Here is a 13,915-nt window from a genome sequence, read left to right as displayed (position 1 = left end):
CAATTCTATTTTCACATATTGGAGTACATTATGATTGGCCTTTGTGCGGGTTTTTTGATTTATGGGCTTGAATATTCAACATCCATAAGCATTGACTACAATGATAGCGGAGGCTTATCAGCAAACATAAAACTCCAAGTTAAATTTATATAATGGAGGTGAGAATGATGATTACACAATTAATTATAATTCTCAGTTATGGCTTGCTGATGGAGGCGGGTGATCTTTTATTGAGATAAAGTACTAAAATTTGTTATGCTGTTTGATGTTTGGTCTAAAGATTTAATGTGGAGGTTTTTGTATGATTTTAAAAGATTTATGAGGGAGTGATGGCTACAATATTAAGACTAGTTTGGATTAGGCTAGTTTGACTGATTTGAAATCTCTTTGGAAAAGTGCTTAAGAATGAGTAAATGGCTAGAAATGATTATTGGTGGGTAGCTTATGATGTGTACTTACAATCTGGAGTAGATGAGTGATTTTATATGGGCTTACAATGGTCTGCAGGCTTAGGAAACAAAATTAGGTCTTAATATTCTCTTGCTTGGCCAAGAACTATGAAGAAGAGTTTGGAATGGTTGTGAGGCTTTAGTTGTTAGTTTGTTGATATTATAAGAAGCTTAGAATGTGGATGAAGTGTCATGAAGAGTTTAAGAGCAAGTGTTTTGGAGAAAGGAATAACTTCAAAGAAAAGCAAAGATAATTATCTAATCTCACTAGAGAAGATGCAACACTCGAAGCCACAAAGCACCAAACAACAAAAGAGAAAATATTCATTCAAATATTTCATTCAACAATTGGTCAAAAACATTACATGTCAGCCTTATTTATAGGGATTACAATGATAAAAAGTTAATAAAAGGTTGAGAAAATTTTTGGTGAGTGGTAGGTGTCCATTAATGAAGGAAGGTTCCAAGTTATTATTTTTTTTATGAATAGCCATAAAAGTCTCCAAATTTAAAAATTCAAACATTCTAGAAACTGAAATTAAAATATAAATAATAAAATACAAATTAAAATATTTCTTTTTGATGTAGCTTTTGTGATGTACCTTGAATAGACTCTTAATTTTGTACATTTTTGGGCTCTTGTAAGTGGACCTTCGACTTCATTTAGATGATGTGCTACATCAAATCCCTTGAGCTCAATTGAACTCTTCTTCGTAGAGTTGAAATCTAAGAAGTCTTCTATTAATTGTGGGGCTAGAGTGTCCCCAAATTAACGCAGGTCAGCTATGTGCCTTCAATGAATGGCTTATTCTTCAAACGACATGAAAATAATGATCAACAGTTGTTTCAAGGGGTGCTTCATCGATGATGATACATTCAACTTCAGGAAAAAAATGATTTTACACATGGGGAACTATATCTCCTGCCACAGAGTTAGTCTGAATAAGTGGGGGTTTACTAACTCCTTCATATGATAAAATATCTTCAATATTAATAACAAGATGAATTAATATCTCGATAGGAAAATCAAGCTGATAAGCATCTGATCCGATTTTCTTAAGAATTTTAATGGGGCCATAAGCTTTTGCATGTAATTTCTTAAACTTAGTGGTGTGATACCGCTCAAGACAAATGCGAATCAAAACATAGTTTTTTTAAATTCTCGCGCTGACCTATTATGCTTTGCCTTAGAAGCTTACTTGTCTTTACTTAAAAAAATAATTTACTTTCTTATGGTTTCTTGGAGGATTAGAAAATCTTTGGCTAGTGAAAATGTAGAATCAGAGAATGCATGAGGTGGGAGGTCGGCCGCGTCAATGGGTCATTTGAGATTTTAGCCATAAACAATTTTAAAAGGTGGAGTTTTGATTGTCTTATAGAAATAGTACTATTATATGCAAATTCAGAGGTAGGTAAATGTAAGTCTCAATTTTCTAAACTTTTTTCTAGAAGACATCTTAAAAGATTTCTTAATGTTCGATTGACTACCTCAGTTTGACCATTTGTTTGAGGATGAAAGATAGATGAGAATTTAAATTTTGTGGCTAATAATTTTCAAAAGAGTTTTTTGAAAATATGAAACAATTCAAACATCACGGTCAGACACAATGGTTGATGGTGGGCCATGTAGTTGCACAATTTCTTTAAAGAATAATCTAGCAATAAGGGAAGCATCATTGGTTTTTGAGCATGACAAGAAATAGTACATTTTTGAGAAGCGATCAACTACGATAAATATGCTATCATATCGAGCTGTGTTGGGTAATCCTAAGGTAAAATCCATGGAGAGATCTTCCCAAGGCCTATAGGGTACCAACAATGCAACATATTGTCCAGATTTTTTTTTTTAATAGATTTGAATTTTTTATAGGTCAAACATTGGTCAGCTAATTTTTGAATCTCTCTTTTAATAGAAGGCCGAAAAACTGGCTTTCTATTAAACATATGGTCTTATCCTTTACTCCAACTATTCCTCCAGAATGTTGAGAGATTAAAAATTCTCTGAGTGATGTTTTAGGAATCTAAAGTTGTTTTCCCTCATATAGATATCCCTTCATACCGACAAATATTCTTTGAAGAGACATGTTTATCTATGTTTTCTATATAAATTAGATTAAAGTTAGGACATGTAAGGTACTCATTTTTGATCTGATCAATTCCTAAAATTTTTAGTTCTAGAGAGCTTATAGTTAAAGTCACACTAGATAAGGCATCAACAGGTTTATGCTTGAGAACGGAAGAATAATCTTGAAAAAGTTCAACCCATTTATCATGGCTATGGCTTAACTTTCGTCGAGTATTAATGAATTTGAGGGCATGATGATCTGAGTTAAGAATGAACTCCTTATGTAAAAGGTAATGATGCTAGTGTCTCAAATTTTGAATGACAACATAAAATTCTCTATAATATGTCGAATATCGTTGTTTATCCACATTCAATTTCCCACTAAAGAGTGCTATTGGATGATTTTCTTGACTTAATATTCCGCCAATTTCAATCTCAGAAGCATCATAAGTTATCTCAAAAGCTTTAGAAAAATCACGTAGCCTAATTATAGGGGTAGAGGTTATTAAAATTTTAACATGTTCTAATGCTTTTTGTGCTGCAGGAGTAAAATAAAATTTCTCTAGTTTCAAAATATCAGTTATTGGGGCAACCATTGTACAAAATTTATTAATTTATGTTTTGTAAAAAATAACTAGGCCATGAAAACTGCGGACATCAGTGAATTTTTTTTTGAGGGCCAGTTTAAGATTGCCTGAACTTTTGATGGGTCAGGCTTGATTCCAGTAGTGAAAACAATAAATCCTAAGGAAATCACCTCTGTTTATAAGAAACACTTATTCAAGTTGATGTATAATTATTTTTTCTGACGGTTTCAAATACATGCCTAAGGTGTTTTAAATGGTCAGTTTCACTTGAGCTAAAAATCAAGATATCATCAAAATAGACAACCAAAAATCTTCCTATAAAATGTTTTCGGATAGCATTCATTAACCTCATAAATGTACTTGGAGCAGTTGAAAGTCTAAAGGGCATCAGTAACTATTCATAAAGTCTATTGAGGGTCTTAAATGCAGTTTTCCACTTATTTTCTGATTGAATACTAATTTGGTTTTAACCACTTAAATAATTGAAAAATTGCACCTGAGATTAAATTCGACATGACATCCAACCGAGGAATAAGAAATCTATACTTAATGGTGATCATATTAATGACCCAACTATCTATATACATCCTCCATGTGCCGTATTTCTTTGGGGTAAGTAATGTTGGAACTACTCAAGGGCCAAGACTCTCTTAAATAAATTTTTCTTAACTCATCAACTTGTTTTTTTAGTTTAGTGTGCACATCCAACCAAGGAATAAGAGATCTATACTTAATGGTGATCATATTAATGACCCAACTATCTATATACATCCTCCATGTGCCATATTTCTTTGAGGTAAGTAATGTTGGAACTACTCAAGGGCCAAGGCTCTCTTAAATAAATTTTTCTTAAGCCTTCAACTTGTCTCTTTAGTTTAGTGTGCTCAGTGGGGTTCATTCGATAGTGGTGAAGATTGGAGAGTTGTGAACCGAGGATTAAGTCAATGACGCATTGAATGGAAACTAAGAAGGGGTGAACTATTAGGTAGTTCATTCAGTGTAACATTACTAAATTTAGAAAGAAGAGTTGAGATCACAATAGGTATATGAATCTAATTAGATTCAGGTGTTACTTCTTTCACATGCAATAAAATAGGAAGGGCATATTTGAAAATTCTTTTTTTTTATTGTTTCAAATCCAATAGTTCTTATTTTTAGAGTTGATGGAGTAGACAAGGTGTCGGAATCAAGATCAAAAGTGGTAATGTTGTCCGTAATAATAGGATTTCCTACAACCATTAATTTGAGCTTATCACCTTTCTTAAGAGTGGGTTTAGGTTGTAGATCAGATTTGATTTTATGAGGTGTTATGAATTTAGTGATGTTACATAAGTATTTTCTAAAGGTTTGACAGGAATGAGCTTAATATTTTTATTGTTATGTTTGAAAACATAAGTATTTTCTCTACCATAGTGGATTACATTCAAGTCATACAACCATGGTCTACCTAATAAGATGTGGGAAATATCCATGGGGAGGACATCACATTATGTTTGATTTTCATAACTACCAATCTTTATAAGAACGGGAGGCTTCGTTGAGATGGTTGGAGATATATAATTGACCTAACTAACATGAAAAGGTTTATGATGCGGTTCAGTCTTAAGATTGGCATGGTAATGACATGGGTTGAGATGAGATTCATTGCACTTCCTCCATTAATAACTAACTTACATTACATCTTCTCTCATTACTCATTACAAACAACATGCATACTGAAAATATTCTTTCTTCTCCAGTCCTCAGTTTCATTTTTGTTAACAGTTAAACTTCTCATTACAGTTATTGGGAGGTCACTAAAGAATGAATTCTAAGTCATCATCATAAAGAGGCGTGCCATCATAAACTTCTTTCTTTCATCATCAATAAGATTTTCAATTTCGTCCATGAAAAGAATTTGGGATTCACATTGGTTTTGTATATGCCTTTTTCTTGTGGCATTTAAAACATATGATATCTTTATTATTTCTTAAACTCTCATCATTAGGGGTCATGGGATGTTGGGTTTGACTAGTATGATTAGTGGCTTTAACAGCGGTCTATGTGATCTCGTGGAGGGTGTTTGTCATTTTAATTTTGAAATAGATGTATTTCTTTTTATTTTAAATTAACAAAATATAATGGAAGGCCTCTCTAGGGTTTGGGGGTTCAAATAACTCAATTTCATATTTAATGTCCATCCTAAGGCCAGTAATGTCCATCCTAAGGCTAGTAATGTCCTTCCTAAGGCTAATGACATTTATTGGCCACTGGCCAATCATTGTCAATGTAGTCGGTTTTGACAATTAGGTCTTCAAATGTATTCAAGTATTCAATTATGGGAAGACTATCTAGCCTTAATGTCAATAATTACCCATGTAATTTTTTATCATGATGACTACGATAATATTTAGTTCTTAACATCTCATTTCAATTCAATCCAAGTGTGAGTGTTCCTTCCTAATCTCCATTCCCTAGCTAATGTATTACTCCAATAAATTTTAGCATGAACAGTCAATTTCATTTTGACAAATGCAACTCTTTGATAATCACCCATTTTATGCCAATAAAAAAAATCATCCATTTGAACTAACCAATCTAAGAACTTTTTAGGATGATAAGTTCCTTCATAGGATGGTGCTTCAACTTTAACTGTCCTAGAGTGGTCTTTAAAGTCATCATTATTCCGATAAGGATGGTCCCTTCTACTCCATTCCTAAAATTAGGTTGTCTTATATGAAGTTGGTCTTCTTTTGGCTCTAAGTATGAATTATTTTCTTTTAATGGTGTAACATGAATTTGGGTAGGTTGTATGGTATGGGTTTTGTTATTTTGAAGAAGATTTAGGATTGTTTGCACTTGATCTTTTAAATCTTGCATTGGATTTTTAGTCTTCTCAAATAATTCTATTCTTAGTATTACTTTCATGAATCCTAAGATCTAAAGAATCAACCATTTGAGTAAATTTTCAATTTGATATTGAGAAACTGATTTCGGTGCCATGATGCTTTTTTTTTTCCTTTTTTTATGGTGTGATGAGAGGAAAAAAACTATAGATGAGAGGGAAAAAATATAAGTAAAAATAAAGTGAATCATTAGCTACAAGAACTTTCAGGTGAGTTCCCAAGCTCTCCTTATACTGTTTAATCCCTTTTCACAAAGTCTAAAGTGAATCATCAACTATAAGAACTTCCAGGGAGTTCCCAAGCTCTTCTTAGACTGTTTAATCCCTTTTCACAAAGTCATTTTTAGCCTCAAACACACGAACTTTTATAAACATACTCTTATGAAAGAAATTTTAAATGCAATTTGTCTTGATCTAGAAACCTCAAGTCCTTAAAATGACAAAGTTCTTCAAGTTTTGACATAATGAGTAACTAATTTATTATAAAGAGTTAATATAAAAAGTAATACAAAAAAACTTAATATTTTGATCGCATCATGGTAGCGTTGTATTTTCTTTAAGTGGAGCACTCCCTTAACAAAGTTTTCACTCAAGAAAATGTATAGGGATATGTTCACACAAGGGAAGTAAGTCAGGCTTATAGTGGAGTTTGTTAATTATATTTCATGCTTACACCATATTTTTGCAGAAATATATTAGATGTCCAAGCTATTAAAAGAAAATAAATATATCCTTAGGAGAAATTCACTAACCTCAACCCTATTTTCTAAGCTTGTAGACACGAATCCACTACAAAAAATTTCTTCTTAGATGTCCAAAAGCTCTAACCAACTCAGCTCATTCCTAGATTTGCTTTGATATCAAGAATGATGGAGGCGGGTGGTCTTTTGATGAGATAAAGTATTAAAATTTGCTATTGATATTTGGTGTTAGGTTTAAAGATATAAAGTGGAGGTTTGGTGGGATTTTAAAATACATATGAGTGAATGGTGGCTAAAATTCCAAGGCTAGTTTGGCTTTGTTTAGTTTGGGCTGATTTGAAATATCTCTTTGGAAAAGTGACTTAAGAATGGGTCAAATGACTTGAAATGATTATTGGTGGTTAGCTTAGGATAAGTACTTATGATTTGGAGTAGATGAGTGATTTTGGATGGGTTTACAATGCTGTTTAGAGTTAGGAAGTATGACTAGGTCTTAATATGCTCTTGTTTGGGCAAGAGTTATGAAAATGAGTTTGGAATTGTTATGAGGTTTTGGTTGTTGATTTGTTGATATTATAAGAAGCTTGGGACGTGGATGAAGTGTCGTGAAGAGTTTAAGATCATGTGTTTTGGAGAATAATGAATAACTTAAAAGAAAAAGAAAGATAAATATCTAATCTCACCAAAGAAAAAGTAACACTTGAAACAACAAAGCACCAAACAACAAGAGAGAAAATTCTAGCCAAAAATTTCATTCAACAACCGAACCAAATTTTTACATATTGCTCCTATTTATGAATTACGATGATAAAAAGTCGATAGAAGGAGGAACCTTTAGAGGGTGTTGGTTGGCCATTAATGAAGGAAGGTGCAACCACCTTCCTGATTTATTTATTTTTAGTACCAGCCATAAAAGCCTCCAAATTTTAAAATTTAAACATTCTAGAGGGTAAAATTGAAATATAAATAATGAAATACAAATTTAAATATTTCTTGTTGATATGACTCTTGTGATGGGCCTTGAATGGGCCATTAATTGTGCGTTTTCTTGGGCTCTTGTAAATGGATCTTTGACTTCATTTAGATGATGTGCTACATCACTTACTCTCCAACCTACAACTTCATTAATTTCAACTTTATCTAACCGACCATTTCATGTAATCCTAACTAGAACTACATTTTCAAGTTCATGGCGAGGGTAATTAAATCGTAATATACTGAACGATTTTGTGGTGAGCTTATATGAGCTAAATGAGAGCTTTTATTTATTTGAGTGATTTATTCTTTGTTATGTTGGGTTAGCGAGTTACTTTTGGATTAGTGACTGTTCCCTTTATCATGATTCAGCGAGTGCTCATAGTTTGTTGGGACGAATCCCAATCTCTTGTAATTTTTTCAGTTCTGCTTTTCATTTTTTTTTTCCCGCTAGATTACACTATACTTGCAATCAACATTGGCACCTTTTAATCCAGGTCTTTGGCCTTATGCGTATACTTGAAATGAGGTGATTCAATTTTTTTTTCCTCAAGTTAAAGTGATTATTTAGTAGTGTTTTGAGTTCGAAGCATTGTTATGGCATCTAATCTAACTAGTCATTGTTTATGGTTGCTCCCTGTTATTTCTGTTTTTTGCTAGCATGGCCGCACTGCTCCTTTATTATTGAATTGTAACAGATTTTTCTCGCTAAAAAATGTGTTGGTGCTAACGCATGCGTTCTATAGTATTGCTCAGAATAGATACTATTTTATGGAACTATCCTATTGAACGGGCAATGGAAAACTTCTGAATTTAAGGCACCATGGTGTTTTCCTGCTGGATTGTGATGATGTTTTTGTTGTCCTCTGTATAACAATCATTGCGGATGTGGTTTATTTGGTTCTGATTGTTGGGTGTTTGTGCCTATTGCAGGCTATGTCCTCAAATATATCTACTTATGCTGTAGCTTCTAAGTTTATAAAATGGCCTTAATTAACTCATTATGGAGATGGTAGTTATCAATTTAACTTGGGAATGTTAGTGGCTTCTTTCCCAGAGAAGATATAATACTAAATTTATGTAGTGGCATAATTAGAAGAACCATTATTAGTATCTATTGACTATTTTGGAAATAATGTATTTTAGAGGTCAAAACTATCTGAATTATGTATTTTGGAAATAATGTATTTTAGAGGTCAAATAATGAATGGGACGGCTTACCGGATGGTGACATTTGTTGTTCCTCCTTGAATATAATTTGCATGGTATAACTGAGGCATGAATACGATGAAGCTAGCCTTGAGGGTTGGTTGACCTCGTCTTGTTGATCTCATAACACTATTTTTGGCCTTCTTGTCATTGAATGATTTTAGTGCTATCATTGCTTTGATGAATTTGTTGCTCCTGGGCGACGTAATGACTAAGTTCAGTAATTTTTTCTTTGCTGATTAACTGCTAGAAGGTTTAAGTTTAATGTTAGTAACACAGAAGTACGTGCCGGACTTGTCACTCTTCAAAGAAGTGTGAAAATTTTAAGTGTATGGAAGGCTTACTACTCTTATGTGTATTAATTTCATACTGGTTAGCTATTGAAGGTTTCTAGATTAGAGGACTAAATTTAATGATGGATTAGCGCTAAAGAAAATCATTCATGCGAATATTGTTGATTGTATTGAACATTGCATAAAGTAAATCTCTTGAAAATTGATAAAGATGATCTGGCGGGTCATTCTTCATTTCTCCATGATTTTGAATTAGAGTATGCATCTATATGTTCTGTTAGTGCTCAAGGGCATGGTTCAATTTATGTCATTTCAATGGGAGTCTCAGTGGGAAATTTGACTCTATATACTTCATAATACACATAATTAGTCAAATATTTATATTATTTATTCTCTCGTTGAAATATGCTTAAAATTTTACTTCGGACTAAAAGACCTCTATTATACAAAAAATAGTCATAACTTATGATTGAAGGGATAGGTGATCTTCGAACCGTAGCGATGCTCAAATGTCCCTTTTAGCATCTTCTATTCATCGCAATAAGTTTGCAAATGAACCAGGTTGCATCAAGTAGGTGCTTGTTTGAGCTTGAGCTTGTTTATTCATAACTTGTTCGAGCTTGGCTCGAGCACAAGCTCATTTATTAGTACTCAACTTATGCTAGGATAGAGCTTAATTCATATAAGGATTATCAAACTTATTAACGAGCAATTCATTTAACAAAATAAACTAGCTATAATTAATCCTTAATCAAGCCTTACACAAGCTTTATATGAGTAGCTTATTTTAAAATAAATATGACATATCAAACTAAGCTTGTTGAGTCTAGAAATTAACAATTGAACTACTCACGAATGAGCCTTAATAGAGCCTTACTCAAGATTTTTTAATCAGCTTATTCATAAGTTTTAACTGATACTTTTCATGACATGAATGAATGAAACAACAAGATGTTTAAGTTTGTTCATTTAACCATTAAGTATTTATGAAAGTGTTCAAGCTTGTTTGATTAGTTGATCAAATAATCATAAACGAGCTCTAATCCAGCGGAGTAACTATTAGCTTTGCAAACATTTGATTTATTTGCCGCTCTACATGGTGATCTTACAGCTTTTGTGATTGCTCTATTGTAGAATTTTGTAGCTTCTATGTTTCAACCATCATCTGTACAAGTTAATGATTTTATAACTTTGCTTATTGAAATTTGTGACGTCTTTATTAATGACAGTTGTTGGTTTTTACGAGCTGTGGCTATGAAATCGTAGGTTATAATGAGATTTGGTAACATATAGAGCTGGGATTGTGATAGATAAAATTATTAAATAGTTTTATGCTTTTGATCATCTTAGAAATGCTAAAGAAATTCAAGTGTTAATGATAAAATGAAGGTTTAGGATTCTACATTTTTCAAGATGTGATGATAGATTTGGGCACTTAAGAGTAATATATTTCTCTCTAAAGTACAATGTTGAATTGAAAACAACTTACTTGATCAATAGAAAGTGTTGGAAACACTCGCCTGAGACATGTAAGGGGAATTCAATTGTTGTGTTATGTATGTTATGATTGTATTCTGTTATGTCAAAATTATTATCTACTGTGTTACGACCATTGTGAATATACTCTTCTATATTAAAGTTATATTCTACCATGTTTTAGCTCTTGTGATTGCATTTTGGTGTATCAAACCACGCTCTATTATGTTGTAATTATTATGATTGTACTTTATTATGTTATACTCTATTATTGCTTGTTTGAAGCCTTTTCAAATTATTTCAAATAAGATTTGAGCATGGTTCAAACGCTACTTATCCAGGTTCTTGTGGGGTTTAAATATTATTTTATTCTTGTTTGCATGTTGGATTTTTTATTTGGAATGGTATAGAAGTTCTCCTGTAATTGATATACTTTTTTGAAAGAGATTGTTGCATAAATATAGATTTATCTTATACAATGAAATTGCTACTAAATGGTCAAAATAATTTTGATCATTATTTACATCTAAGGCCTGTTTGGGATGACTTTTATATTTTATTTTATATTATTTTATTAATATTTTGTGTTGTTCATGTTTTGATTTGACTTGAAGCATGTTTAGTTGTGTTAGTTGTTTTTAAAAAATTCAATAACATCTTTTAGGTGTTTTGAGTGTTTTTAAAATAACTCGTGCTAACAAGTTGATTTGTTTTTTTAAAAATAAAAAATAAAAAAACATATAAAAATTATACTAATCAAATATGTTTTAAAAAAACAAAAGTTAAACGAAAGCACTAACAAAAAATAAGAGTAATGCCGAAGGGGGCCCTAGTATCCGTCACCATCTTTATAACTTGCATTATTATCAGCCCTGAAGTTTTTTTCTGATGTGAACTTATACTTTCAGGCAGCTGAAGAGAAGAGAAGCTGAAGAAAGAAAGTCGAATGAGAGAAAATTTGACAAGAGGTCATGACCAGATTTATTTCATTTGTTAATCCGAAGGTCACCCATATTGATGCACCGTCGCTCTCATAGCGAATGTAATGTCCTCAACTCAGGGGTGCATTTTCTATTTATTTTCAGTATATATAATAATCTAAGAATATTTTCCTTGCCTGATTCTGTATAATTTTTGTAATATCTGTAAGCAATTCATTTCAAGAAGCCACTGCAGAAGTGTTGAGCCACTTGAGCTCATTGGTTTTTGTGACACCAGAACTGCAGTTGGGCCTGTTAGGAAGGGATACTCTATCGGCCTCCAGTACAAGATGATGGTTGCATATTATGCTAGTTAATATAAGGTTAGTAAATTTCTTTTTGCTTCTAAGATGCTACAAGGCTTCATCCTTTTTTAGGGGGTATTTGCATACATACATCCAATTCCTATGTATTTACATATCTAACGCCTTAACGTTACATTTTACATTTATACCACCCAATCTCTCATATCATATATAAAAAATACCAGCATTTTAACTTTTAAAAAGTGAAATACACCTTTTCATGCATACATGTAAAATGTAAAGTTTAGGTTTTAGATATGTAAATACATAAGAATTAAGTGTTACTTATATAAATCTTCCTTTTCTGTATTATTATTATTCTCATATAAGATGATATACTGTATAGTGACATTATGGCGTTGGAATCCAACAATATGTTACTATTTTTCTTCCCATTGTTCATTTGTTTGAGTTAGTCACTAATCAAGGTGTTAATTAGAAATGGTTCTGGTAGAGGTGGTCGTGTAATTTGAAGTCTAGTTTATTAATTTGAACTTAAACTATGATGATACCTCGGTTCTTAAATGACAAATTTGGTTCCGCAAATTGCTTAAATTGTTGCCCTAGCAGACGAACACTTCATCAAATAAACTTTTCACTGGTATTTTTGGTATTTTCGATAATTTATGGGAGTCTTAAAGGAGTTGAAATCTTCGAATTTTACACTTCTGTTTGAGTAAATTGGATGCTGATACTGTGTTAAGAGTTTATATATTCGTTACGGTTTTGTACTATTTTTATTATGGATGTTTCTAGCATTAGGTTGGATGTCAATTCAACAGCAACATGGCTTATTTTTAATGTTACCTTGGCCTTTAAAGTACCTTGGGGGTTTTTGGCATTAAATTTTTTTTAGGAATAATTACATATATAGCAATCAAAATATTGTCATTTACAAAACTAGCACCTAAGTGGATTTTCGAACTGATGCATTTAGGCATGCCATAATCAAACATATAGGAATTTGATAAAAATGAAAAAAAAAAAATTGGTGTGTTTTTATTGTGAACTTTAAATTTGAGGGAATTTGAAATATGGATTTTGGTTTATAAATAACAATGTTTAAAGTCCCATGTGTATACTTGTCCATTTTTTAATTGCTTTTTTAAATTGATGCGCCAACATAATTTTTTGCTATTTTCAAAAATTAATTCATATTTGTTGCAGTGCGGCAGGTATAAAAAAAGTTGGATCACAGTAATGAACAATGAAATTGTGAAGCCTTTATTTATGAAATGAGCTCCCTAGTTTTAGATAAAGGGGCCATAAGATTACATATATATACCCCTATTAAAGTAGGGGTAGTAGGTGGGTGTTTTAGATAATGGGGATTTGTAAGGTTGGGAGCGTTGAAAGGCTTCCGACTCGATATATGATATGGATGACCATTGTTTTGGTAATCGGCTGAATGATGTGGACTGATTGCCAGAGATTTAGGTGCTTGTTATTGTCTGTCCGGTTCGAGTGAGGAAACTGCTGAACTGACTATGAGAGAATTTAGTTGGGATATCTCTTGAATAGGCTATCAATTATCCCCAAATATGTGGTTTGGCTGGTACCCGGATTGTATGAGCCGATCGATCGTAAGGTGGACCCTTGGATTTCTCCTCCCGGGCCCTTTTTACATCGCTTCCCTGGCGGTTGTGGGATCTCTCTAAGATGCATGTAGACATATTTTATATTTACATATTTAGTTCTCTGATTCTCTTGTTCCTTGAGAATCACGGTGCGACAAAGGCATGAGAATCTAAATTTCAAAAAAAATAATTGTATTTGTGATTATTAATTCTGTAATGATTGAGCTCTCCTTGAATTCAATGTCAGGGCCTCTATAAATAGGAAGGGAAGAAAAAAAGTATCGTATAATTATTATTTTTTATTTTCTTTTACGAGACTCAATTGGTCTTCATCTGCGGTCATGGCGAGCGATTGTCTTTCTAAGCTGGTCAAGTTTAGCGAGGCCTCAAAGGGGAGTGTAGGGCTCGGTTTTG

The 13,915-nt window shown here is 32.5% G+C and overlaps 1 protein-coding gene across 1 annotated transcript in view; it reads left to right on the top strand.

The window, feature by feature from the left end:
- Positions 1 to 12,066, top strand: part of LOC110039024 — a 61,411-nt gene extending 49,345 nt beyond the window's left edge. The window contains exon 9 of the mRNA XM_020743964.1: positions 11,548 to 12,066. Within this exon, the coding sequence (XP_020599623.1) occupies positions 11,548 to 11,614 (67 nt within the window). The 3' untranslated portion in view covers positions 11,615 to 12,066. The remainder of the gene's footprint in view (positions 1 to 11,547) is intronic.
- Positions 12,067 to 13,915: the final 1,849 nt, after the last annotated feature.

Source organism: Phalaenopsis equestris, unplaced genomic scaffold (genome assembly GCF_001263595.1).
Source record: "Phalaenopsis equestris unplaced genomic scaffold, ASM126359v1 Scaffold234857, whole genome shotgun sequence".
Classification (NCBI taxonomy): domain Eukaryota; kingdom Viridiplantae; phylum Streptophyta; class Magnoliopsida; order Asparagales; family Orchidaceae; genus Phalaenopsis; species Phalaenopsis equestris.
The sequence above is the reverse complement of the archived record's forward strand: the minus strand, read 5'-3'. Positions and strand labels throughout refer to the sequence as shown.